At 47.3% G+C, this 26,446-nt stretch overlaps 3 protein-coding genes across 10 annotated transcripts; 1 reads left to right on the forward strand and 2 right to left on the reverse strand.

Annotated features, from left to right (window-relative positions):
* Positions 1-199: 199 nt before the first annotated feature.
* Positions 200-26,198, reverse strand: SMIM11 (small integral membrane protein 11). Of its 8 annotated transcripts, XR_013414650.1 has the most exons (5): positions 26,123-26,198; positions 22,186-22,296; positions 15,769-15,935; positions 13,545-13,686; positions 12,320-12,601 (listed from the first exon to the last, which is right to left on the reverse strand). XR_013414650.1 is itself a non-coding variant. In XM_015132895.3 (4 exons), exons 2-3 carry the CDS (start codon positions 22,195-22,197, stop codon positions 15,771-15,773), a joined length of 177 nt encoding a protein of 58 aa, XP_014988381.1. In that variant the 5' UTR covers positions 22,198-22,296; positions 26,123-26,198; the 3' UTR covers positions 200-3,245; positions 15,769-15,770.
* On the reverse strand, positions 1,193-5,890 carry LOC144340172 (small integral membrane protein 11B-like). The gene is made up of 2 exons (XM_077998148.1): positions 5,795-5,890; positions 1,193-3,245 (listed from the first exon to the last, which is right to left on the reverse strand). The coding sequence occupies exons 1-2, from the start codon at positions 5,888-5,890 to the stop codon at positions 2,964-2,966; spliced, it is 378 nt and encodes a 125-aa protein (XP_077854274.1). The 3' UTR covers positions 1,193-2,963.
* On the forward strand, positions 1,882-2,637 carry C3H21orf140 (chromosome 3 C21orf140 homolog). The gene has a single exon (XM_015132928.3). The coding sequence runs from the start codon at positions 1,882-1,884 to the stop codon at positions 2,635-2,637; it is 756 nt and encodes a 251-aa protein (XP_014988414.3).
* Positions 26,199-26,446: the final 248 nt, after the last annotated feature.

Genomic DNA, 26,446 nt, shown 5'->3' on the forward strand with positions numbered 1-26,446 from the left:
TTATTTAGCTCCCACTTAAAAGTGAGAACATGTGGTATCTAACTTTCTGTTTCTGAATTATTTCACTTAGAATAATGGCATCCAGTTCTGTCCATGTTGCTGCAAGAGACGTGATTTCATTCTTTTTTATGGCTGAGTAATATTTTTTAATGTAAAAATGTTGACATTTTCCAAATTGAAAACTATAAAACAAGATACATTTGGAGAAGTCTAGAGTGTTTGCTTTATTCATGTTGTTTATGCGTTAAAATATAAGCACATTGTATACATATGCATATTTACACACATATCTAAAAGATAACATATTATATATACTTTTCCATACTTCTGAACAAGTGTCTCATCTCCGTAACTAAAAATTAGATGAGAGAAGCAAAGAACTCTTGTCTTAGAATTGACTTCATTGCACTATATAGCATTTCACACTGCAGTTCCAGGCCACAGAGTCCCTTGGGGTAGGGGGAGACAAAGGGTGTGGCTGACAGGGGGATCAATTCAACCACAGCAGCCATACTTCTGTTCCACATAGTTGGCATCCAAATTTGATCTGAAAAACAGTTTCCACTACTAAAAGAAAAATCCTAAGAGAAAATGACCACAAGCCAATTATCCACCCAAACCTGCTGATCCTGGCCTCCGGGAGAGGCTGTCTGGAGACCACATATTTCTTATTAACTTTACCATGATGAGATTATCTTACTGTCTGGGGTTGTCCAAACTTGAGCTCCAAGAAAACCCCTGTGTGTGTTGGGGGGAAAAATCCTCCTCCATTCAACAGTAGAGCAAAGGACCTCACCAATCATTTTGTCTACATCTTCATTTGAGGGAATCCTTCATGCCCATTTTATGAAACGTCTTTAGCTCTGATTAAAGAGGCAAGAAAATACAAAGGAAACTGAAGAGACTGTTAGATATTGAAGCAAACTGTCATTTTGCCTGAGTATATAAAATTAAAAGTGCTTTCAAGATGAGGTATTGAATTAGCTCAATAAGTGCAAGCTCTTGGTGGGCACGGTGGCTCACGCCTGTAATCCCAGCACTTTGGGAGGCTAAGGCGGGCAGATCATGAGGTCAGGAGATTGAGACCATCCTGGCTAACATGGTAAAACCCCATCTCTACTAAAAATACAAATAATTAGCCAGGCATGGTGGTGGGAGCCTATAATCCCAGCTACTTGGGAGGCTGAGGCAGGAGAATCACTTGAACCTGGGAGGTGGAGGTTGCAGTGAGCTGAGATTGCCCCACTACATTCCAGCCTGGGCAACAGAGAGAGACTCCTTCTCAGAAAAAAAAAAAAGTAATAATAACACCTGCAAGCTCCAGTGGAAGCTAGGTGTGCAGACTGACTTTATTTTGCTATTTGCCATACCTTCCTTCTGCCACCTGGAAAAAATCACTCTTAGTTGTGCAAATGGAAAGGCAGTTGGCACAAATTCTATGCATACACAGACACACAACACGTAAGTCCAGGACTCCCTAGGTGTGTCATGACCATACCCCTGGCGTCTGGCACAATGCCTGGTATATAGCAGGTAGGCAGTACATATTTTTGAAATGGATAAATGAATGTAAACATTTCTCCCCATCTTAAGCCAAATGGGTAGGCTCATCACTATTAAAAGATTGCTAACTTCTGTCTCAGACCTTTTGCAGAAGTGATGTCAAAGTAGCATTTTTTATGGGTAGCATCTGCAATTTCCATATTTTATGGGTCAGAAGGCAGTTGTTCTGAGTATTTATTCCATGATGCTTTGAAACCTGAAGTGTATCTGTAGGACTGGCACCGCTGTAAGAAAGCCCTTTATGAGGTCATCATCCCCACTTGCCATCTCTCCCCAGATGCAGACATGCAAGCTTTTAAAAACAGTTGAGAAGCCACCATGCCTCGCTTTGCAAGCCCTCTTTTAAGAAACGTCATTATCAGAAGTCAATTTGATGGCATCAAGAGGAAGCAATGCCTCCAGTATCTGAAAACACTGAGAACACTGCAGTATGATGGATTTAAGACTGTATATTTTGGGGAAACCAATATCTCAGAAAGTCTAGTAACTGGGGAAGATATTAGTGATGGATATTTCATACAAACTCCAACTTGGTGTATTGTGCACGCTGCGGGTAGTCAAGGATGGGTGCCTTGGAAATATCGGATGTTCCTAAGAGATGAGCTGTGTATCAAACAAGAAGACAGCCTCTTCTCTGAGTTCTGTGATGTGGTGAGGAAGGCCTATGGAAAGTGTGTCATCGTGGTCAAAGAGAGAAGACAGCAGGAAGAGCAGAGGCCAAAGGAAGACAGAGAGGCTGAGGGCCAGTTCTATATCCCTACAGTCATTAACTTAACAAGCATTGCGTGTTGCCCAGAGGTGGCTAAGTCCTATGGCCACGAACTACTCTCTCTGCCTTCCCCTTGTAATTATTTGAACCCTTTAGACTCAGCCTGGTCTTCTCTGAAATGGTTTATCATCAATAACAGGAAAGAGTTTTGTTTGCAGTCCATTGACAGTGTCTATTCTTACGAATGTATACTTTTCAGCAGTTTAATTAGCAAAGGAATTGAAAGGATAAACCCAAGCAAGTGGAGAACATTAACTAGCAAAGTACGGAGATGGGAAAACTACTATCTTGGGAAATTTTCCTAAGGGCGATTCCTCCGACAAGCAGTGAGGCTGCTACATGTCTGGTCTTTACTGTCAACTCTGTTGAGATGGATTCTACACCACTGCAGCCAAAGATACTTCAACAGCGACCCCACAGGGGTGCTGCGAGAACTTAACTTGTTCCTAAGGATGTTGGCAAGCACTTTGAGTTTACTAGAAGTTTCACTAAAATGTATTGGTAAGATAGGGGTCTCGACTCTTATCTTGTGAAGGCTGCTTTGAAGGCTTTGTCAAGGGGAGGATTAGTCTAACCCAGCCCAAAGGAGGATGGCGGTAAGCAGGAGTGAGCAGGCTGATAGGTTGTGTGGTCAAAATTTAGGTCTGAGAAAAAAAGAGAACCAGTGTGCAGTCATCCCACAAAAAGCCCAAATTAAATAGCGTGCCAACCAGTTTCCACCCACCAAAGTCACCCACAGGCATCCAGCTTGCCATGTGTGAGGTATTGTCCAGATGGTCACCAAGCAAGACTCCCTCCTGCCGATTATCCTTCCTTCCTTGTTGGCAAAGTGGTGGAGGATGAGTGAGAGGCATCCGCGGAGGGGAGACTCCATCCGGACCCTCCAAGGGGAGTAGGTGGTCCCAATTAGGACCTGGAAAGTTATGACAGTGGTGGGTTCAAGTGGGCTATGGTGGGCAAAGGGGTGGCATGCATGGGGGTCTGCAGAGACCACTTATTCAGCCAATCTCCCCACCAACTCCAAGAAGCCCAGCAGGTCATTAGACTGTGCCGTGGAGTTTCATCTCGAAACCCTGTAGCTGAGTCACTTGCAGCTGGGACAACACCCCCCATGTAGGTTTGGGGCTGCTGCCGATGTCTGTTGTAAGAATTTGTCGTTGTCTTTTTCACTTTTATAGAAAAAGTCTTGACCTCCATTAAACATATCATAAAATTCACTCTTGGTTATGTATATTCGGACAGTAATTTTAGAGGTAATCATTCTGAGGCGTGTAAAAAGAATAATTTATGGCTGGGCACAATAGCTCGCACTTGTAATCCCAGCACTTTGGGAGGCCGAGGCAGGAGGACTGCTTGAGGTCACAAGTTCAAGACCAGCCTGGGCAACATAGCAAGACCTCATCTCTACAAAAATACTTAAAAATAGCTGGGCTAAGTGGCATGCATCTATCGTCCTAGCTACTTGGGAGGCTGAGGGAAGAGGATCACTTGAGCCAGAAGTTGGAGACTACAGTGACCTATGTTTGTCTACTGCACTCCAGCCTGGGTGACAAAGTGAAACTCTGTCTCTAAAAGAAAAGAAAAAAAAACCTTGTAAACTTATATGGGATGCTGATAGCGGTGGTGGGTGGTGGGGCACCCACTCAATTCAATCAATTCTGCATGAATCCAAAAAATGGCTGTAAAAAATAAGATCTTTGAAAAAAAAATTATGAACATTTCTGGACTGGGCACAGTGGCTTATGCCTGTAATCCTAGCAATTTGGGAGCCCAAAGTGAAAGAATTACTTGAGCTCAGAAGTTTGAGGCCAGCAACATGGCGAAACCTCATCTCCACAAAAAATACCAAAATTCACTGGGCATGGTAGTGCACACCTATGGTCCCAGTTGCTCAGGAGACTGAGGTGGGAGAATCACTTGAGCCCTGGGAGGCGGAGGTTGCACTGAGCAGAGATCGCGCCACTGCACTCCAACCTGGGTTAGACCCTGTCTCAAAAAGAAAAGAAAAGAAAAGAGAGAGAGAGAGAGAGAAAGAATTTCTACCCAGAATTTCCTGACAGCCAAGTGCAGAAGGCATCCCATTCTTTGCTTGCCTTCTTTCCCTCCTGAATCTCCCTGTATTATTCAGAAAGGCTTTGTCAGATGAAGGCGAATGTTCAGTGCTTTTCAGCAACTAAGTGGTGGACTTCCGCAGCATTTTGTCATGGTTACACAGGGAATCCTGGTAACATTTTTCCTGGAGATTAATCACACCTCAAACAGCTGACCACTCAGAACTACAAAGTTTCCACTGCTGCAGGCCTCACTTGACAGTCAACAGTGCTATATTAGTTTGTCGTGGCTGTTGAAACAAATTACCACAGGCTTGGTGACTTAAAACAACAGAAATTAAACCAGGTATAGTGGCTGTGGTTGCAGCTGCTCAGGAGGCTGAGGCAGGAGGATCGCTTGTGCCTAGAAGTTGGAGGCTACAGTGAGCTCTGATCACACCACTGCACTCCAGCCTGGGTGATAGAGTGAGACCCTGTCTCAGAAAGAAAGAGAGAGGGAGAAGGGAGAAAGGAGGGGGGCGAAGGAGGAGGGGGAGGGGAGAGAAAGAAGAAAGAGAGAAGAAGGAAAGAAAGGAAGGAGAGAAGAGGAGGAGAGGGAAGGGGGAGGGGAATGGAGGGGAGAGGAGGGGGGAGGGGAGAGGAGGGGGGAGGAGGGGAGAGTGGAGAGGAGGGAAGGGAAGGATAGAAGGGAGGGAGGGGAGAGAAGGGGAGGGAAGGGAGGGGAGGGGAGGGGGAGGGAGGAGAGGGGAGGGAAGTGGGCCAGCACGGTGGCTGGGTGGCTCATGCCTGTAATCCTAGCACTTTGGGAGCCCAAGGTTGGAGAAGCACTTGAGGTCAGGAGTTGGAGACCTGCCTGGCCAACATGGTGAAACTCCATCTCTTTTTTTTTTTTTTTTTTTTGAGACAGAGTCTTGCTCTGTCGCCCAGGCTGGAGTGCAGTGGCCGGATCTCAGCTCACTGCAAGCTCCGCCTCCCAGGTTCACACCATTCTCCTGCCTCAGCCTCCCGAGTAGCTGGGACTACAGGTGCCGCCACCACTCCCGGCTAATTTTTTGTATTTTTAGTAGAGACGGGGTTTCACTGTGTTAGCCAGGATGGTCTCGATCTCCTGACCTCGTGATCTGCCCGCCTCGGCCTCCCAAAGTGCTGGGATTACAGGCGTGAGCCACCGCGCCTGGCATGAAACTCCATAATCCCAGCTATTTGGGAGACTGAGGAAGGAAAATCACTTGAACCCAGGAGGCAGAGGTTGCAGTGAACCAAGATCACACCACCACATTCCTGCCCAGGCAACAAAGCAAGACTCCATCTAAAAAAAAAAAAAAAAAAAAAAAGAGAGAGAGAAAGAAAATAAAAAGCATAGGACAGGACAGACAAGACAGCCAAAGGCAAGCTGTTGGCAGGGCAGCACTCTCTCCAGAGGCTCCAGGGAGGACCTGTTTCTTGCCTCTTTCAGCTTTTGGTGGCCACTGGCATTCCTGGGCTTGTGGCCACACCACTTTCTCATCCTGTGTCAAATCCCCCTCTGCCTCCCTGTTACAAGGACACCTGAGATTGCCTTTAGGGCCCACCTGAGTAATCTAAAACCATCTCCACATCTCAAAATCCTTGACTTGGTTACATATGCAGACCTTTTTCCATATAAAGAGCAACATTCATAGGTTCCAGGGAACACAACCTTGATATTTTTGGTGGCCACTATTCAGCAAGCCACAGGTGCTAAAGGAAGTCTTGCTCCGTCAATAGAAATATTGCATTTCTCATTGGCAATTAACCTGGTGAAACAGCTCCTATTGTGTAGTATATTTGTGAGGTCTTTTTCCCTCAGGATTTCATATACATTTTAGGATTTAAGTTCCTTGAGAGCAAACCATGGTACTCAAAATTCCCTGGTCACTTCAATGTGCTCTCATTGTGCCAGCCCATGTGTGGGTGGCCTGAGTTTTGGGAGATGAGTGGGTTTTGCCCTACATCCCATTTTATGCCACACCTCCCGGGGTTCTGGAATAATAGGCACCAATAGCTACACTCGGTGTGTAGCACCAACAGTGCTGGGCGCGGTGGCTCACTCCTGTAATCCCAGCACTTTGGGAGGCCGAGGTGGGCGGATCATTTGAGGTAAGGGGTTTGAGACCAGCCTGACCAACATGGTGAAACCCCATCTCTACTAAAATACAAAAATTAGCCAAGTGTGATGGCGAGCACCTGTAATCTCAGCTACTCAGGGGGCTGAGGCAGGAGAATCACTTGAACCCTGGAGGTGGACGTTGCAGTGAGCCAAGATTGTGCCACTGCACTCCAGCCTGGGCAACAGAGCAAGACTCCCTCTCAAAAAAAAAAAAAAAAAAAAAAAGATGTGGAAAACTGAGGCACAGAGAGAATCAGCCCAGAATTCACACTTAGAGCCATTATTCATGCTGCCTAGCCACTAACACACAACTATTATAATTTAATTTAATTCTCTTAATCCTGTCAGTTGTTTTACAAATAAGGAAACTAGGCGCTGGCAAGGCACCAGGGCTGTGAGATTCTGAAGCCTGTGCTCCTCACCACCGTGAGTTAAAGCTCAGTTATTGAAGCTGAGCTTTTCCTTTTTCACCCCCATCATTTCTACGTTGCAAGGCTCACCTCTGACCTCAGATGAGACAGCAGTCGCCAAAATGGCCAACTCCCCCTGGACACCAGAAAATTTTATTTCAACATAATATTAAAGAGGAGACAGAATATCTTTTAAATACACAATATTTTGCAGCGATAAAAAAAGGAATGTGTTTAGGTTAACAGCTAAAGATAAACCAACAGGAGCTATTTTTGTTTGAAAACTAAAGCAATTTAATAAAACAGATTTAGAGTTCTATTCCTTTGAGGCCTTGTAAAACTATTAGAAAAGAGGAAAGAAGGATCAAAAGGACTACGCTTTAATGTGCAATTTTGTTACATAAGATTGTATTCATAATTAAGAAATGTTGCTTTATACTAAACCTGAAAACTTCCCATAGAAAGTAACAGAAAATTCACCGGGCTTTTGGAATTGGATGGACCTAGTTGGAATCTTGAGTTTCTAGCTTCGTAGCTATATGTTCTGGATAAGTTGCTTTACTTCCTTGAGGCTCAATCAACTCCTTAATAAAATACAGTGGGACTTTAAAAATCACATAACCTGGCCGGGTGCAGTGGCTCACACCTGTAATCCCAACACTTTAGGAGGCCAAGGTGGGCAGATTACTTGAGGTTGGGAGTGCGAGACCAGCCTGGCCAACATGGCAAAAACCCATCTCTACTAAAAATACAAAAATTAGCCTGGCATGGTGGCACATGCCTGTAATCCCAGCTACTCAGGAGGCTGAGGCAGAAGAATTGCTTGAACCCAGGAGGCAGAGGTTGCAGTGAGCCGAGATCGTGCCACTGCACTCCAGCCTGGATGACAGAGCAAGACTCTGTCTCAAACAAACAAACAAACAAACAAAACAAAACATCACATAACCTGCGCCAAGCCACTGCATCATGTCTGGCACCCACTGAGTGAGTGGTCCATGCTAAGGTCGAAGCAAACATATCCACAATTAGACCTATCATCACTGATCTCATTTCTTTTACATTCTTTGAGAAAAACTTTTGTTCCTTTTTATCACTGGCATCTAATGAGAGTAGACACATCTTAAGATACTTTGATCAGAGGAAACTTTGTTCTCTGGCATTTCCTTTAAGACCATCTGCAATATCTGCAATTGGTTAGGGAATTAATAATAAGAAGAGGTTTCTTCTGGTGGGAGTGGGACAGGACGGCTGGTGAGGACAGCCCACAGTCTCTTTGGGAGCAACCGTATTTAGAGCACTGTATTTAGTCAAGAGCGGGTGACCACAAGCAGCAACGCTGAGCTGAGCCACGTATCTCTAGACATGTCCACTAGAAGAGAGCTCCTGATGTTGGTGGCGCTATTCTCCTTCTGAGTGGTTGGCTGATGGAACATCCCATCCTCTCTGACCTTTCCCATCACTAACACCCACAGCCCCTCTCCCTCCCACGGACCAAGGTGGAGGTACATTAGGAAACAGTGCTGTCCCTAGAAGGAGCCAAGAGGTAAATTAGCAAATGGGGTTCGTTGGCCATTGGCTCAATCCAGTTGGGTTGGATGGAGCCCCTGCCTGGCCAACTGGTGGCTGAGTTGCCCACCCAGGCAGTATACACCCTTCCATTTGTGATTGTGCTGCCACGTGCAAACCATCTTTACATGCTTGACCTCATTCAGTTCAGATGAACACTGTACAGTAGGGAGGGCAGTGATCATTGAGCTCATTTTACAAAGGCCAGGCTGGGGTCTAACCTGTACCTAACCACGTACATAACAGTAGTAACAGGAGGGTCAGGACCAGAATCCAAGTCTTCCTATCAGGAAGCCCTTGAGCCCATCTCTATCTGGCTCCATGTTTCAGCTAAAACTGGTGAATTATGAATAGATCACAGAGATGCCAACGAAATAGAAGCTACACCACCACCACCACCACCAAAAATAAGAAGTATCAAGGTATCAGTTCAGGGGTGAAATAATGGATCCATAGTCATTGAGAGCCCAGGATCCTATCTTTTTACTCCATTGTCCTAGACTTGGTTCAGGTCTCAGACACCTCTGAGTCCAAAGTGGCTGTGGAACAAGCCATTGCATTAGTATTCCAGCAGCCAAAAAGGAGAAAGGGAGGAAGAAGGGCCCATCCTGTCCCTTTTAAGGATCCTGCCAGCAATGCTGGCCTCTGTCACCATCATGTCACTGACGCTGACGTCTTGACGTCTTGAAGATTTTATGTCCCAGACTTCGAAGTACAAGAACTCTCGCTAGTCGTCTCTTTACTTGGCTCAGACTCGACAGCACAGCTGTGAAAAGTCCAGTCTCAGTGAGACCATGAGGGCTGGTTCCTGTCTCTGCCTCCCACCAGCTGGGTGACCTTAGGCAGGGCCTCTCTGCCTCAGTTTCCTTATCTGCGAAAAGGGGATAATGAAACCATTACCCTCTGTGGAGGCTGCTGTGAGTTCTTGGGGAGTAAGGGCTGAAGGATTTGCCGCCGCACACACTCTCTCGTGCCCCTCCTCCCGCCTACCCCCAGGGCTCCTTCCCAGGCCGGGCTCCTGCTGCCTCTCCATCTACCCACCCTTTACAGCGTCGGTCTCAAAAGGAGGGTCAAGAATTGCCTGGGGATGTTCATATTACAAATTCCTGGTCCTTCTCCCGTAGGTTCTGATGCACTGGACCTGGAATCCAGCCCAGGAGTCTGCATTTTATTTTTAGTTTTTAGTTTTTTTTTTGTTTTGACACAGTCTCACTCTTTTACCCAGGCTGGGGTGCAGTGGTGCGATCTCGGCTCACTGCAACCTCCACCTCCCAGGTTCAAGCAATTCTCCTGCCTCAGCCTCCCGAGTAGCTGGGATTACAAGCACGCACCACCACGACCAGCAAATTTTTTTTTTTTTTTTTTTTTTTTTTTAGTAGAGACAAGGTTTCACCATGTTGACCAGGCTGGTCTCAAACTCCTGACCTCAGGTGATCCTCCTGCCTCGGCCTCCCAAAGTGCTGGGATTACAGGCATGAGCCACCACACCAGGCCAGGGTCTGCATTTTAAACGGCCTCTCCTGCTTGCTCATGTTTGAGAATCCATCCTCCTTTCTCTTCTCCTGGACTCTCCGCCGTCCATCCTCTGGCGTCACTCTGACACAGATGAGGCCTGCACGGGGGAGCTCCCTCACGGTGTGATGGTGGGTGTGTTTCCGGCAGTGGCGCAGGAGCTCTCCAATGTCAGGCCTGGGTACCTGCCACCTCTGCCTGTGGGGCCCGGCACAGAGCAGGGCACTAAGCAAACCTCCAGGAACATTTGTGTACTCAGCTCAGGGTGAGGGAGGGAACTCTAAAGATCCAGGCATCTGGAAGGCTTCGGGAATGAGACATTGACAGCTATGTTTCCCTATAGACAGAATTTGAAGAAAGCTTGGACAGAGGCAACCCTTTTGAAAGAATCCCAGACTCTTTGATTTATTTGGTTTCTGAGATTCCTCATGTACGTCTGGGTTATGCATGTACTTGTTAAACAGACTGTGAAATGGCTGAACCTCTTCGTCATGCCTGAGGTCATCACGAGCATAACATCATCACATGCGGCATCCCATGTGGGACGCTGTGGCTGCTGCAGTGTCTGGCACATGAAGAGCACACGGTGAGTTCTCAAGTCTGCTTCTCAAAGACCGTCCCTCTTGCTCAAAGGTATTTCTGCTGCTGACAGTCTTTCTTCCTTCCTGTTTCTAGTATGTTGTAAGCGTGAAAACCAAACAAATGTGTTCGGAATGTGTGAATGTGTATAATATGATCAAGCAGGATGTGCATGAGGGACTCTGGGGCTCTCCGTGGGTGGAGAATGCGGATGTCGGCTTCTGGCCTTGCAACACATCTCAGGTCCTTTGTGTTTGTTCTCGGTCATGGTCCAGAGGGTTGCGGGATCGCTGTGGTCCAGGTGAGGTCCTGCTAGTGGGCTTTACCAGTCTCTACAACCAGCGGTGCATGCATCTGGCCAATAATTTAACATCAAACTACACATCTACCGACTTCATGTACCTAAGAAGTGGAATGATAGCAAGAACTCCGCCTTGAAAACTCCTAACCTCTAAGCCTTCAGAGACCGATTTGAATAATAAGTCCATCTCCTGCGTGGCCTGCCTTACTTCAGTTAAACTCCTTCTTTATTGAAAAAAAAACAAACAAAAAAACTCAGAACAGAAAAAACGAACAAAATCCCTTCAATTAGTGATTAATCATCTCCCCCTAGTGGTCGAAGAGTGTATAGGAAAAGTATCAAAGCAAAAACAAAACTCCCAAATGCTCTTCACAAAAAACCTACACCCAGCCTGGGCAGTGCAGCGTGACGCTTGTCTCAACTAAAAATAAAAAAATTAGCAGGGCCTAGTCCCAGCTCCTCGGGAGGCTGAGGTGGGAAGATAGCTTGAGCTCAGGAGTTCGAGGCTGCAGTGAGCTATGATTGTACCGTTGCACTCCAACCTGGGGGACACAGCAAGACCTCATCTCCAAAAAAACAAAAACAAACTACAGAAAAGCCGTGGGCACCGCTGGCATGATCAGTGGTTTAGTCCAGCCCTTATGTCATCTTCTACCTAATTTTCCAAGATGGCCAGATCTTCCACAAATTCCAAAGTGTAGCTTTAAATCCCAAAGCCTAGAAGAGCACTTGTGTTTAGCACATGAGTGCCTACTGGTCAGCAGATCCCCCGCCTTGGACTTCTGAGGCACACAGGTGGGCTCCCACAACTCCCCCCAGGGCCAGCTCACCTGGACGCACACAGCCTCCCTCCACCCTAACAATGAAAACACTCTGAAACACTCTCACAGGGGTCTGGCACCTGTAGGAGGAAAAGAGGAGAAAGGAGGGTACGGAGGGCAGCCTATGAGGGGGCCCGGGGTCGGGGGTAGCTGGCCGAGGCACCCAGTGCTGGGGACCCCACCTCCACAGCAGATGTTTCTGCACCACCTTGTCCTCTGTGGAAGCCACTCACCTGGGAACCCCCAGCTTGAGATGGCGGGGGAGCTGTGGGTTTACAAACCACCCCCCTTTACAACATGGGGTGGAGGGTGCTGTGTAAGAGAAAGAGAAAGAGATATACAATTTGACTTATTCCAAAGGCCACGACACCTTTTTTTACAAAGGCATTTTATTTTAGTAAACAAAATACTGGTTCTTTTATTTATTTTTCTAATTTCAATTTTAATTTTTTTTTTTTTTGAGACAGAGTCTTGCTCTGTTGCCCAGACTGGAGTGCAGTGGTGCAATCTAGGCTCACAGCAACCTCCGCCTCCCGGGTTCAAGCAGAGAATTCCTGCCTCAGCCTCCTGAGTAGCTGGGATTACAGACGTGCACCACTACACCCGGCTAATTTTTGCATTTTTAGTAGAGATAGGGTTTTACCATGTTGGCCAGGCTGGTCTCAGACTCCCGACCTCAGGCGATCCACTTGCCTTGGCCTCCCTAAGTGCTGGGGTTTCAGGTAAGAGCCAGCATACCCGGCCAGGACTGGTTCTTTTAAAAACATGGACAAATTCACACTATTGTAAGTGCAAGGTCTAGGTTGGGAGTTTATCCTCTGACAATGTATTCAATAATTAAGTATTTCTTCTCTTTCTTCTCAGCTGGAGTCCACTCAAGCTGACATTTACATGGCAGAATCTAGAAGGGAAAACCAAAGGGATGAGTAGGAAATGTTTGATAAGAGTATACCTGAGGTTTACTGCTCAGCATAAAGACCTCTGCTCAGCCATTTAAACTTAACAAGCGGACACCACTCAAGTCGATTGCTCAAGTCTAGTTATTAACGAATGTATCACAGTTTCCCTTCCATCTGAAACACCCCACCCCCCTTTTTTTACTTTTTTTGAAACAGAGTCTCTGTCGCCCAGGCTGGAGTGCAGTGGCGCAATCTTGGCTCACTGCAACCTCTGCTTCCCAGGTTCAAGTGATTCTCACGCCTCGGCCTCCCGAGTAACTGGGATTACCGGTGCGTGCCAGCACGCCCAGCTAATTTTTATATTTTTAGTACAGACAGGGTTTCGCCATGTTGGCCAGACTGGTCTCGAACTCCTGACCTCAAGTGATCCACCCGCCTCGGCCTCCCAAAGTGCTGGGATTACAGGCATGAGCCACCGCACCCAGCCTGAAAACCCTTTTAGTTTGAAGGAAGTCTCTAGTCTTTAAGAAGCTGCCAGCCTACAGAGGAAGACCAGCTCCCTGAGCTGCTTCTAAGCCATCCAGCCCTGACTTAACTGCAGGTCTCTGGTGATGCTTGTGGGAGGGACAACGCCTTTATGATCTTCCATCTCATCTTCTCTTCCTTTGATCAGTTTAGCACACAAAATGGGGATTGTCAGGAATATAAATTCAATCAGCAACATTTTAATCTAAACTGCTTTCCCTCACCCTTTTTAATTTCTCTCCTCCCCATCGTAATGCCTACTCCTAAATTTCAGTCAATAAAACACCTTAAAAAAAAAAAAAGAAAGTAAGTAACTTCTTCTATCTAGCAAAAGCCTACAGTTCACTGAGGACCAGCAAGTGCGCAGATGCCGGAAGGGGTGAGTAACAGAGAGCGAAGCGTCCCTGCGAGCTCACTTGCCTGTATTCGGGAAGGTAGTGCAGCTTGGGCTTGGCCGTGCTGATTGAATGCATTTGACCTGGGATCGATTTCTGGTTCTGTTCTTCACCATGTAGAGTGAGCCATTCTTTCAATCTGAACATGCCTCACAGAGTCATCAGGGCTGAATAACACGGTTGTGCATGAAATGCTTAGCAAAGTCCCCAGCACAGAATAACCACTCAGTAGGTGTTGCTACTATTCCTCATCAGTAGGCCTTTAGCCTCAACAAGCCTGACGGCACTGCAAAGGTATTCCTACTGACAGAAGCGTGGAATCTCAGAGTGGGCTGGGTTTGGGAGGCCACTTAGCCAGGTGGTTCCTACCTGTTGCTGAGAAGACAACCTAAGGATTATCTAATGGGTTTTCAAAAGAGCAGAGGCTGGGCACAGTGGCTCACGCCTGTAACCTCAGCACTTCAGGAGGCTGTGGTGAAAGTATTGCTTGAGCCCAGGAGCACAAGACCAGCCTGGGCAACACAGCAAGACCCCTTCTCTACTAAAAATTGTTTTAAAAACCTCGCCGGCATGGTGGCATGCTCTTGTAGTCCTGGCTACTTGGGAGGCTGAGGTGTGAGGACTGCCTGAGCCCAGGAGGATGAGGCTGCAGTGAGCCGAGATTGTGCCACTGCACCTCTCTAGCCTAGCTGACAGAGTAGGATCCCATATCCTAAAAACAACAACAAAAAACCCAGATACCCAAACCTAACCAGAGCCATTATGGAATCTCTCTGGGCTGAAGCCTGGGAATCTTCATTTAAACAAACACCTGGGCAATTCTGATCATTAGCCAGGTTTGGGAACCACTGACCTAGAACCCCACCACCACCACATTTGAATCCTTTTTTTTTAAGACAGGGTCTCGCTCTGTCACTTAGGCTGGAGTCCAGTGGTGTGATCATGGCTCACTGCAGCCTTGAACTCCTGGGCTCAAGCCATCCTCCACCTCAGTCTCCCGAGTAGCTGAGACTACAGGCATGTGCCACCACACCCAATAAGCGTGAGGCTAAGCTTTTTTTTTTTTTTTTTTAAGTTTTTGTAGAGATGGGGGTCTCACTATGTTGCCCAGGCTGGTCTTGAACTCATGGGCTCAAATGATCCTCCCACCTCTGCCTCCCAAAGCACTGGGATTACAGGCATGAGTCACCACACCTTGCTGAATCCTCTGATTTTTAAAGTACAGCACTCAACCTGCAAAGTGAAGAAACGGCATCAACACACTGGAATCAAGGTAATTGTGAATTGTCATGTGTTAAATCTGTAACAGGGGCTTACCAGTAACTTTCTGGTGCTTTGATGTACTGTAACTCCCCAAGTATGTTCTAAGCCCGCCAGTGTGTACTGTGATAGGCACTGGGTGACAAAGATGACTGCACCCTCAAGCCTGGTGAGGAGGTCCTTGGGAAGAACCTAATAAGCAAGGCCAAAGGCCATGGTGGCAGAGGAATGGCCTGTAGGGGGATGGGGAGTGGAGAGAAGTGGCAAATGAGGTCTGGGTTAAGACCAGACTGGGAAGGGATTTATTTGTCATACCATGGAGTCAGACTTTATCTTAAAGATAACAGGGTTTCTTAATCTTGGAATTTCAAATGACCTTTAAGATATGGGATGCTACTCTGTCACCTAGGCTAGAGTGGGGCAGTGGCACAATCTCGGCTCACTGCAGCCTCAGCCTCCTGGGCTCAATAAATCCTCCCACCCCAGCCTCCCGAGTAGCCAGGACTACAAAAGCATGCCACCACATTGGCTAGATTTGTAAAACAATGTTTAGTAGAGAAAGGGTCTTGCTGTGTTGCCCAGGCTGGTCTTGTGCTCCTGGACGCCTCACTTCTGCAAACTTCTCCCCACACACAAATGCAGACGGTTTTAGCGTGTGTGCTTCTCTGGGAAGAAGGTCCACAGCTGTCATTAAGTCCTCAATTTTTAACCCAATACCTGTCAAGAACCACTGCCACTGCAGGTTTCCAGAAGGATGAACTCATCCTCCGTGCGCCTTGGCTCAGCAGCACTCCGATCCCAGGACCAGGATCTGCGCACCCGGCCCTTTATGGAGCGGTTCTACCTTAGAACAGGTGAGAGGCCACATGCCCCCACGCAGCCCTTCACACCCGAAGGACGGGGAAGTCTCAGACCTCTCTCGTTCACTGGTCGGTCACCCCAACCCACTGGCCAGCTCCCACTCGCAAGGCCGGGTACTGTGGGCTCACCTTCAGTTATCTTTTTTCTCTGACTGCTTCTTCCTTTCAGCCTCCAGTTTTTGTTGTTTTGCTTCCAACCTTTTTCTTTGGTATATTTTCACTCCAGCAAATGCCAGGCAGAGAATTAATGTTTTTGCTGCCAAGATATACAGCAGCAGGGGCACGTGCTCAAGAACCTTCAAGAAGAAAGAAGCCATGTTAACTAAATGTTCCATCACTGACATGGGAGGTTTCTCTTATGTTCCTTCAGTCAACAAATATTTCCTCAGCACCTATTCTGCAACAGGCACGAGGATGGGGCTGGGGCTACATGGGAGACCAGGCAGAAAAGGCCTCTATCCACATAGGACCAACAGTCAAGTTACAGCTCTGCTCTTTGCTGCTTGCTTGCGACTGGCTTCATGGAGGGGATCACCAGTCATCTACAGGCGTGATAACTCTGGTCTCGCACAGCTCAACCGTGCAACCTGCTGATCAGCCAGGCCCTTGCTTCTGAGGCAGCAGCCAGATCCAGTGAAAGGAGCTGGAGCCCCGACGCCTGGGTCACAGCTCTACTTTGCCACCGACTGACTGTGTGACCTGGGTCAGGCAATGAGCTCCTTTCTTTCTTGCTTTCTGAGCTCCTGCCCCTTCATCTGCAAAGTAAGAGTGAATCAGACCTTGCTTCTGGAAACTGCAGCTTTAGTATTCTGGGATTTTCTTTTGCTTCTAGAGACTCATTAGCAATGGCAATTGACGGTAAAATAAAACACAACAGAAGTCAAAACATTAAAACATAGCTACTTCCTAACTGCTCTTGCAACCCCATTCACTAAAATAAAGTCTAGGGAAAAACTATGGATTTGAATTACTCACTCTTTGCACTAGTAGGTTTTTGTGTGTGTGTGAAATTCTATATATTGCAATAGTACCTCAAAGCAAATATTAGTTCCATACACATGGTTAGTATGACCTGAATGATAATCATGTACTTTTTGTGTGATTAAAAATTCCCTCCCAAATAGTGAAAAGGTATGCTTTGGTTGAGCAATCATTATTTTAGAGGACCAGGTAGGATTTTATCCCAATGAAATCCTTATTTCTGCCAATCACTTATTATATGAAATACGAATGAGATTCCACTACGGGGGATACATGTGCACCTCCCTCTTATAGTCTAACCGAAGTTGATCTGAACCTAGTTAGTGTGCACAACATGTTCATAGGACCAGGGGGTGGAAAGAACTTCCAAGGGGACCTAATCGACCCGCTGTTTATATGAGCAACGAAAGTAGAGCTCCTGGAGGTTGAGCAGTTGAGGCGTCCCACAGCTCCCTCATGAGGAGCCAGTTGGAAGGACATTCTAACCCCGGGGCCAGTCTCCCTTCCACTGAAGCCTGATTTTCAATAAACTGCAATTCATGAAATCACAATGTATGTAGATAAATGTTCCTATGATTGTATCGAAACTCTTTATGACTCAGAACTAGATGTGGATTTCACACTTAGAAGCTGTAGCATCAGCTGCTGTAGACTGGGAACTCACGGCGTGCAAACTGCCTTACGCGGCTCTTTCCCTTCTGCCCTTAGCCACCTCCAGAAGCAGATGGCTTGTCCTGACTGTGGGGGAGCTGAGAAAATGCAGAGGCGTGGGAGGCCAGCAGTCAGCGAGGCAGGGCCCGACCCAGCTCCAAATGCTCCAAAGCCCAACTCTGTAGCATCACACTGTCCTGTACTGTATATGATTCATTCCTCACACCCATCCACTTCACATTTACAATATGCAAATGCACTATGGCTCGGCTACTGAATTTTCCAGAGGCAACTGGACTCGCTACCTCTGAAATCATTTAACTGGTTATGTATGGATATTTGCAGAAGGGATATAGCATGATATGATAGAAATACAATGAAAATCATGGGAGGAGGCAGGGATGCAAATACTTAAATCGTTGCAATTTTACTAAAACAGTAAGAACACAAGAACACTCAGTAATTAGCTAATAGTTTTCAACCATGAAATTGTTTTAACAGTAAAGAATAAGCACGACACATGTACTTCAGAAAGATCACTCTGGCATCAGTATAAAAGACTGAAAAAGTTCTGAAAGTGAAACTTTTCAACTTTTTACTCTGGTAAATATAAGTAGCTTTAAACATTGACTTCGTTTCCAGGCTCTTCTTCCCTCAGACCTAGGCTAATCCCATCCCTCCAGTAAACCTTGAAATCCTGTTTCCTTGAAGGTTTGCATTTTAGAGGTGAAGGTTTGGTGCCATGCCTACAAACCAGCTATGAAAAGAATCTTGTTGTATAAACTTCTTTTTGTTTACTAGGATTTTCCAGGCTACCTGACGCACTGACTCACACTGGGAAAAGCTACTCTCTTCCAGCTTTCTCAGTCTCTCTGAATAAACCAATGGGGCCCTATTATTATTATTATTTTTCTCAAGACGGAGTCTTGCTCTGTCACCCAGGCTGGAGTACAATGGCACCATCTCGGCTCACTGCAACCTCCTGGGTTCAAGCAATTCTCCTGCCTCAGCCTCCCGAGTAGCTGGGATTACAGGCACGTGCCACCACGCCCGGCTAATTTTTTATACACTTAGTAGAGGCAGGGTTTCACCATGTTGGCCAGGCTGCTCTCCAACTCCCGACCTCATGATCCGCCCGCCTCGGCCTCCCAAAGTGCTGGGATTACAGGTGTGAGCCACGGCGCCTGGCCAGGGCCCTATTATTAATATAATGAAGACCACATTACTGCCCATAGCTATCTACAATCCAAATAGGAAACTTAGCTTTAGCAATTGCAGGAATGTACTCTCTCATCCAGAGGTTAGAAAATGCGTGGAAATGGAAACATATCAGCCAATGGACGCCGGTGGGAGGTTTCAGTGTTCACTTTGTTTTACAGGCAGTGGAGAGGCACGGCAAGAGGCAGAAGTGTGGACTGAGAAGGATGCAGCACAAGGGCAGCAGGGGTCAAGAACATTCATAGGGTAAAGCGAAGGGCTCCAGAGCCCCTTCCTGCCCCTTCTTAGGCACTAACCTTCAGTGGTGTGAAACCCCTTCCTCCAATTTCCTTTGAACGAATCCCTTACATCTCTTGAAACATACAGACCTTCGGGGAGGAAAATGAATGCTGCCAGGGTAGACTGGATCTACATGAATTTTTTTTTGAGACTCCAACCAGGCTGGAGTACTGTGGCATGATCACGGCTTCTCACAGCCTTGACCTCCCAGGTTCAAGCCATCCTCCCACCTCAGCATCCCAAGTAGATGGGACTACAGGCACATGACACCAAGCCCAGCTAATTTTTTCTGATTTTTTGTAGAGATGGGGTCCCACTATGTTGCCTAGGCTGGTGTTGAACTCCTGGGCTCATGTGATCTTCCCACCTCAGCCTCCCAAAGTGCTAGGATTACAGGGGTGAGTCACCGTGCCTGGCCCAGATCTACATTAACTTTTAAAAACAAAACCCTAATACCTGTGAAATGGGAATAACTAAGTTTTTTTTTTTTTTTTTTTTTTTTTTTTTTTTTTTTTTAGACGGAGTCTCGCTCTGTCATCCAGGCTGGAGTGCAGTGGTGCGATCTCGGCTCACTGCAAGCTCCGTTTATGCCATTCTCCTGCCTCAGCCTCCCGAGTAGCTGGGACTACAGGCGCCTGCCACCACGCCCAGCTAATTTTTTGTATTTTTTAGTAGAGATGGGGTTTCACCGTGTTAGCCAGATGGTCTCAATCTCCTGACCTCGTGATCCGCCCGCCTCAGCCGGGGATAACTAAGTTTTTAAATAATGGGGCCACACTTGTTGCTAATGCACAGGTAGCATTGTAGACTGTCACTGCCGGCCATGGCCCACTGAGCCAGAGGGGGAAGGCCACCAGATGCACCGGGGGCTACCAAACCTTCCACCTTCCGCAGCTCTCTGCAATCAGGGCCATGTCTTTCTTTTTCTTTTGAGACAGGATCTCACTCTGTTGCCCAGGCTGGAGTGCAGGGGCATGATCTCGGCTCACTGCAACCTCCACTTCCCAGGCTCAAGCAATTCTCCAGCCTCAGCTTCCCTAGTAGCTGGGACTACAGGTACGCATCTCCATGCCCAGCTAACCTTTGTATTTTTTTGTAGAGACAGGGTTTCGCCACGTTGTCCAGGCTGGTCTCGAACTCCTGAGCTCAAAGTGATCTGCCTGCCTCGGCCTCCCAAAGTGCTGGGATTACAGGCATGAGCCACCGCGCCCGGCCTGGGGCCATTCCTTTCTAACACTACATGAGATGGGGCTGTGTTTAAACACAAAGCTGCTCCCTGGAAGCCACGGTGCAGAAGCTGGGAAGGTTTGGGCAGATTTTGTTCCTGATGGCAGAAAAAACTGTCACAAGCAAGACTGGCCCGAGTGGTCACGTGGGTTGGTGTCACTCACAATTAAAGAGGAAAACTCCCCACGCATTGCATTTGACCAGTGTGCACCAGCACCGCCTAGAACTTGTGAGAAGTGCAAATTCTCAGGCACCAGCCAGATCTACCCAATCAGAAACTCTGGAGTCGGGCTCGAAATCCTTGCCTTAACTAGTGCTCGGGGGTGAGAAACACCGCCTTGAGGCATTAGGTTTAATGCTTTGAACCTTAGCCCTTAGTACCAGTTACTGCCTCTCTCCTCTACTGACTTAGCCACTGCGGTGGGTGAATGGCCTCCCTAAACCTCGGCCCACACTGCGTTCCGCTCCTTCCCCTCTCCATCCTCTCACTGCCTCTTCTTTCCTTCCCAACCTTTCCACCGTGAGCTCTGATCCTCAAGGCATTCTAAACAAATCTCCTATATGTTCCAACCCTTCACAGAACACACACTCTGCATCTTTAACTTATACCAGGTCCTGGGCCCTCGGCCCTCCTGCAGGGCCTGCCAAGCCCCTCGCCCCACAGAGCTGGGGAAGATGGGAAAGCTACCTTCCTGCCTCCCGGATCCTGCTTCCAGACCTTTCCAGTTTCTCCTTGCAATAGAAAACCACTGGATGTTTTGAAGAAAATGCTTATAATAATTGAAAAAAACACACAGAATAAGATCATATGTATGAAAACACGCCACACATATATACAGAAAAAGTGAATATACCGAGATTGTTAATAGTAGCCATTTCTAGATGGTGAGACGATGTACAACTTTTGCTTGATTTTAGACTTTGCAAAGTGACTACAATAAACATTATTTTAGTGGCTGCTCTCTTAAACAACCTCCACCTCACCTTATTGACTTCCGGGACTTACAACGACCTTCTCCTTTCTCTCGGTGAAACCTGATTGCTGACCTACTCCCTGGCTGCCCTTGAACTTCTGCTCCCGCCAGTTGAATCTAATGTTTCACAGGGGTCAGGTGTGTTTACTCGCCAACCAGTTTAAGTTGTACTTGGTGCTATGTTCCATAACTTATTTAAACATCACACTTGTGAAATATGACTGTATAAAGCAAGAGTTTTTATGAAAACTAAGTTGAATGCTTTGAAAGACTCAAGTTTGAGTTGGAAAAAAAATGCTGTTGGCAAGACAACTGTGAAAGGTGAGGGAAGAGCGTGAAATGCTGGAAAGATTCTGTGTGTGCATTGCTCGTAAGATCTTAATCCACTGTCTCAGTCAATGCAGGCTCCTAGAGCAAAGGACCACAGACGGGGTGACTTATTGAAGAGGTACTTATCACAGTTCAGAAGGCCGGAAGCCTGAGGATCAGGGTGCAGTACAGGGGGTTCTAGCGGGGCCCTCTTCCAGACTGCCGACGGTTGGCTTCTTGTTGTACCCCCAACATGGCAGAAAGAGGGTAAGAGAGCGCTCTGGAGCCCTTTTAATAAAGTCACTCCTCCAAACATTAGGGCTCCAGCCTCATCACCTAATTACCTCTTACAAGCTCCAACTCCAAATATCATCACACTGGGCACTATGGTTGCAACACATGTACTTGGAGAAACACAAATATTCAGTCCACTGCATCTACTTTAAAGGAACCAAAATGGCCCGAGCACGGTGGCTCAATCCTGTTATCCCAACACTCTGGGAGGCTCAGGCAAGAGGACGGCTTGAGTCCAGGAGTTCAAGATCAGCCTGGGCAACATAGTGGAGCCCTATCTCTACAAAAAAAAAAAAAAAAAAAAAAAAGCATAAAAAAAGAAAGCACAATGCAAAATTGCAGGTAAAGCTTTAAAGGTATATAGTTTTTATAACAAAAGTGAGGAAGATTTGAAGTTAGTGAAAGTACACTCAAAGAAAAGGCCTGGCCTTCTTCCAGAAGTCCAGTGAGTAAATGTACATTTACGTTTTAACTTAAAATGAAACATAAATATTATGCTTTCACCTACTTTTTCTTTTTAATCAGTCTACTTGTATAGAACTGTTATTCTGAATTTTCACAATCAGAAGGAAGAAAAACACCCCAAGCCATAAATATTTAAAACTACACTCACCTTCCAGTTCATGGTAGACTGTGAATTCACTCCTGATCAACACAAACCCCCAACAGACAAGTACATGAGAGGCAGCTGGAAGGTCAAGTCCAGGGAGCTGGAAGGTCTGATCTGGGCAGGAAGAAACAGGACAGTTTGGAGTTCCTAGGGCAGACCAGCTTAGAAAGGTGTCTCTCTGATGGAGAGAGGGCATGGGAACAGAAAGCCAACTCCGCAGAGAGGTGGGCTGTGTCCTTGACAAGGCGATTGAGAGACTGGTGGGAAGTGGATGGGCTGGGCGAGGGCCCAGACAGGCCTGGCCCTTGCTGAGCAGAAAGCTCTCCTCAGCAGCTCTCTGTAGCCCCCAGCAGCACAGCACCTCTCCTGAGGGAACATGGGCTCCCATCCCATTCATCTGTGGACCTAAGAGCCCAAGTCTAAAATCCGTCCCTCCACCTGCCTCCAGACCGAAACACAAGCTCGTTTGGGAGTGAGTGTCTTTGTCAAGTCCTCTGAGTGTCAATTAAGTTCAATTTGGTTTTTCAAAGATTCTTATCTGGGAGCAAGGGAATAAGGGATAGGGCAGAAAAACTGTCGGATGCAATTCAGATGCAGAATCCTCTCTAAAGCTTGAGGGAGACCTAGTAGAAGATGGGGAAGGAAGTGACATCAGAGAGGATGGTGAATTGTGAATTCCAGAGTTGCAGAATTGTTCTTTAGATTCTGATTTTTTAAATGACAGCACTTTGGTTCAGAGGGTTAATGACTTACCCCAGGTCATACGCCACACCGTGGCATATGGAAGGAAGAAGGCAGGGCCGGCAGCCCAAGCCTTGGGATTCCCTCCAAGGTCTTGTAGGTCACTACTCTTAGAATATGACACGTACCCCAAGAAGACTTGAGCTCTGGATGAAGAACCTACACCCTCTGGTAAGTGACTTTCCGCTGGGGCTTCAGTCCCATCTGTAGGTGAAGAAAGGTGTCAAGCAGATCGTGTTCACTGCCCCTACATTTTCTGAAATTCAGTGCTTTATAGCACAATAATCATAGCTTAACTTTTTTGTGTCAGAGACAAAAAGGTGGCTAAAGTGCTTAGACGGGTTAAGGCATTTAGCCCTCACAACTACCCCATGAGACAGCTTACTGCCTCCACTTTAGAGCGGAGGACATAAAATTTAAGTAACACATCGAGGGTCTCACAGGGGGACCTGGGATTCGAACCCATCCAGTCTGGCTCCAGGGCTTTAACCTTGGCACTATCTTGACACAGGCAGAGAGCTTTGCGTTCAAAAGTCAGGGAAACACTTCTCCTGAAATGTACTTACCGTCATAATTAAGAAAAGTGGCTGAAAATGTCAGAGGCCTTTAGAACGGGGATAAGATGAACTTCAGGCAAGATGTTTTTTTAAAAACTTTCAATTACAAAGATCTCCCATCTATTCAAGATTATAATATCTTGAAAACAAGCTAGCGGTTGGCACAAGGTAGCCAAGTTTTCCCCATGACTTCTTCAAAGTCAGATAAGGTAGCGATAGGAATTTAAATCATAGCTCTGTTTAACTGTAATGATGGTGGCTGAACATGCTCGTTACCTTTATGTGTAAATGGCCCACTTGTCTTTAAAGAGCAGCAGATTCTGACCTGCCCTAAAGAAATATGCTCCTAACATGCTATAACCTGTTGCTACAATTTTTACTTTGAGTATTTCTAATAATCTTAGTGAATAGCTATGTTGTATATTAAAATGTTAAAGGTCTTACAAATTTTATTTTTATAATTTCTGCTTTAATTGAGTTGTATACAGATATAGTAGATGAATCTGGCTGTTCCCTGAAAATTTTCTGAGACAAAACTGCATACCCAGTGAATTGATGTACGTAGAATATTGATTCCCAAAGTCAAGAACGAGAAATAGGTCCAACGATCTTACAGGAGGAAATGAATGAAAAACCATCCAGCGGTCTGGCCCTCTGGAAAACATGTGCTATGTGCACTAGCAGTGTGACCTTGGACAAGTCACTTGGCCTCTCTCAGCCTCAACTTGCCCGTCTGTAAATTCTCTTGCAGATTAGACTGTAAACACTAAGCACCATGGCCAACACATAGAAAGCACTGAATGTCAGCCATTCTTGTTATGTTAACTCTCTCTCCTTCCATGACTGGACACACCAAGCTGAAGGATATAGGCTAGTGACATCCAGGGCAAAATGCAGTCATTCCAAGACAGCAGGGCAGGGAATAAAGATCAGTAGCCTGAGGACCAGGAGAACCGGAGATCTGAGCTCTACTCTTGGTGGCACCCATGGAGTGGCATATGACCTGGGGTAAGTCATTAACCCTCTGAACCAAAGTTTTAAAAAAATCAGAATCTAAAGAACAATTCTGCAACTCTGGAATTCACAATCCTCTCTGATATCACAGAACCTGACTGCTAAAATATACTGGCAGCTGCCTCAACTTCATACCTGGAGTGATAAAATTCAAACTCTTTAGGAAAGAAACATATTTAGAGTCAATCTGCAATAGCAGCAGAAGGGCTGTAGTGAGGTGGGAGTCAAGAGGGTGAACCACCCTGATCTGCCCTGCTCATTTCCACCCACTCCCTCTGAATTACCACTTTTCCCCACCTCCCTTCAATTACATGCCCAAGCCAGCCATGTTCATAGAGCCTTTGGCAAATGAGAAGAAAAAAGCTAAAAGTATCAGTAAGCTATTTGCTCTGCTGCCATATGTACACCTGATGCAATATTAGAAAACAGGCAGCTGGTATCTGAGGGTTGAACTGCAAAAGTCAACAAGGTGGGGACGTTTTTGAGGGGCATAAAATCTATGACGTGCGGGAAATTTTTAACTTTCCCTGGAACTATCCACGATCTTAGCTTAAAACACAAAAGTAACAAGTGGCTTAGATACAACCCCAAATATTTCTATTTCCCTCACTGCAAGAATACCCTGTCTTCCTTTGTCAGGTTTCTCTTAGAAACAAAAAAGCTATTCGCTTATTTTGATTAGACCAACTAAAGCAATATGGATAATGTGTCGTCCACAATCTATTAATACTTTTTCTTCTTGGCACACCTAACAAATTCAAGGATCAGTCTACTGCTTGCTGTCTCCTTCCAGTCACTAATCACGCTGCGCCCTCTGTCTGAACTTTCTGAAGCTGTTCTCATTCCCGGTCTCTACCCTTTTCACCCAACCCTTCATCCAGTCATAAGGAGGGGTAGGTCCAGGGAGGGGGCTGCCAGGTGAACCTTGGGCATGACTTGGCCCTCTACACGGGGGCCTTGACCTTCAAGAAGCCAGCCCTGCCCGATCTCAGCTGCCCAGACTCCACAACTCAACATTTCAGGGATCCGCCAAGAAGCGATGACAGGTGTCTGCGTCTCTCCCTGCTGGAAGTCCAGGCCCCAGAGGGCAACGTCGGTGCCTGTGCTCGCTGTGCAACCCTGGGCGAGTCGCTGAACCTCTCTGGGCCTCAGCTCCTCCTGGGTAACCCGGGGGCCAGTTCAGGGTCCTCTCCCCACCCCCTTCCCCCAACACTCAGGGAGAAACACTTGCCCTCCCCACCCACCCCCCCATCCCCCAAAGCGGAAGATGAGGGCCAGGGGCTGTCATCGCTTCCCCCACCATTCCAGAGGATTGCTCGTCCCCCTAGACCCGCCGGAGACCAACACCGTAGCCTTGAACCAATCATGGGCCCCGCCCGGGCCACGTGCCAGCCGGAACACGCTGCTCAGCGGGCTGACGGCGCCCGACGTTCGGGTCCAGCTGGGGCGCCCAGCTGTGGGTCCTGGCGGCCTTCACCTTCCGGATCCCCGCCCCGGCGCTACCGGGCGCCAGCCGACTTTTGTCTAGGAGGGAAAACTCGAGCGCAGGGCCGGCTGCGAGATCACAGCACCCCAAAGAGCTTTTGGAGTTTGGGTCACACCCTCCTAACCCGACGTCACACACTTACTGATCCCGGTGGCGGAGCCTCCCGCGCCAGGCCGCACACAAACCACGACTTCCACGGTCCTGCCGGGGAAAACTACACGTCCCGAAATGCACCACTCCGTGCGCAGGCGCAATGGGCCAGTGCAGCCGACCTGGGTGCACTACTCCGTGCTCAGGCGCAGTGGGCCCGGGCAGCCGTCCTGGGGCGCGCCGCTCCGTGCGCAGGCGCAGTGAGCCCAGGCGGGCAGCCCTGGCCAGCAGCTCTCGGTCCTGTGGCTGGAGGCAGAAGTCGACGTAGGACCCGGTGGGGAGGCGCTGGGGTGTGGATCGGGTGCCTTTGTCAAAG

This window comes from Macaca mulatta, chromosome 3 (genome assembly GCF_049350105.2).
Source record: "Macaca mulatta isolate MMU2019108-1 chromosome 3, T2T-MMU8v2.0, whole genome shotgun sequence".
Classification (NCBI taxonomy): Eukaryota; Metazoa; Chordata; class Mammalia; order Primates; family Cercopithecidae; genus Macaca; species Macaca mulatta.

Bases quoted from the DNA above. Each gene is read 5' to 3' on its own strand.
- C3H21orf140 (XM_015132928.3), top strand. From the start codon at position 1,882: ATGCCTCGCTTTGCAAGCCCTCTTTTAAGAAACGTCATTATCAGAAGT.
- LOC144340172 (XM_077998148.1), bottom strand. From the start codon at position 5,890: ATGAGAAAGTGGTGTGGCCACAAGCCCAGGAATGCCAGTGGCCACCAA. The intron at 3,246-5,794 runs GTGCTGCCCTGC...ATAACTTTCCAG, and splicing joins CCCTGGAGCCTCTGGAGAGA to GTCCTAATTGGGACCACCTA.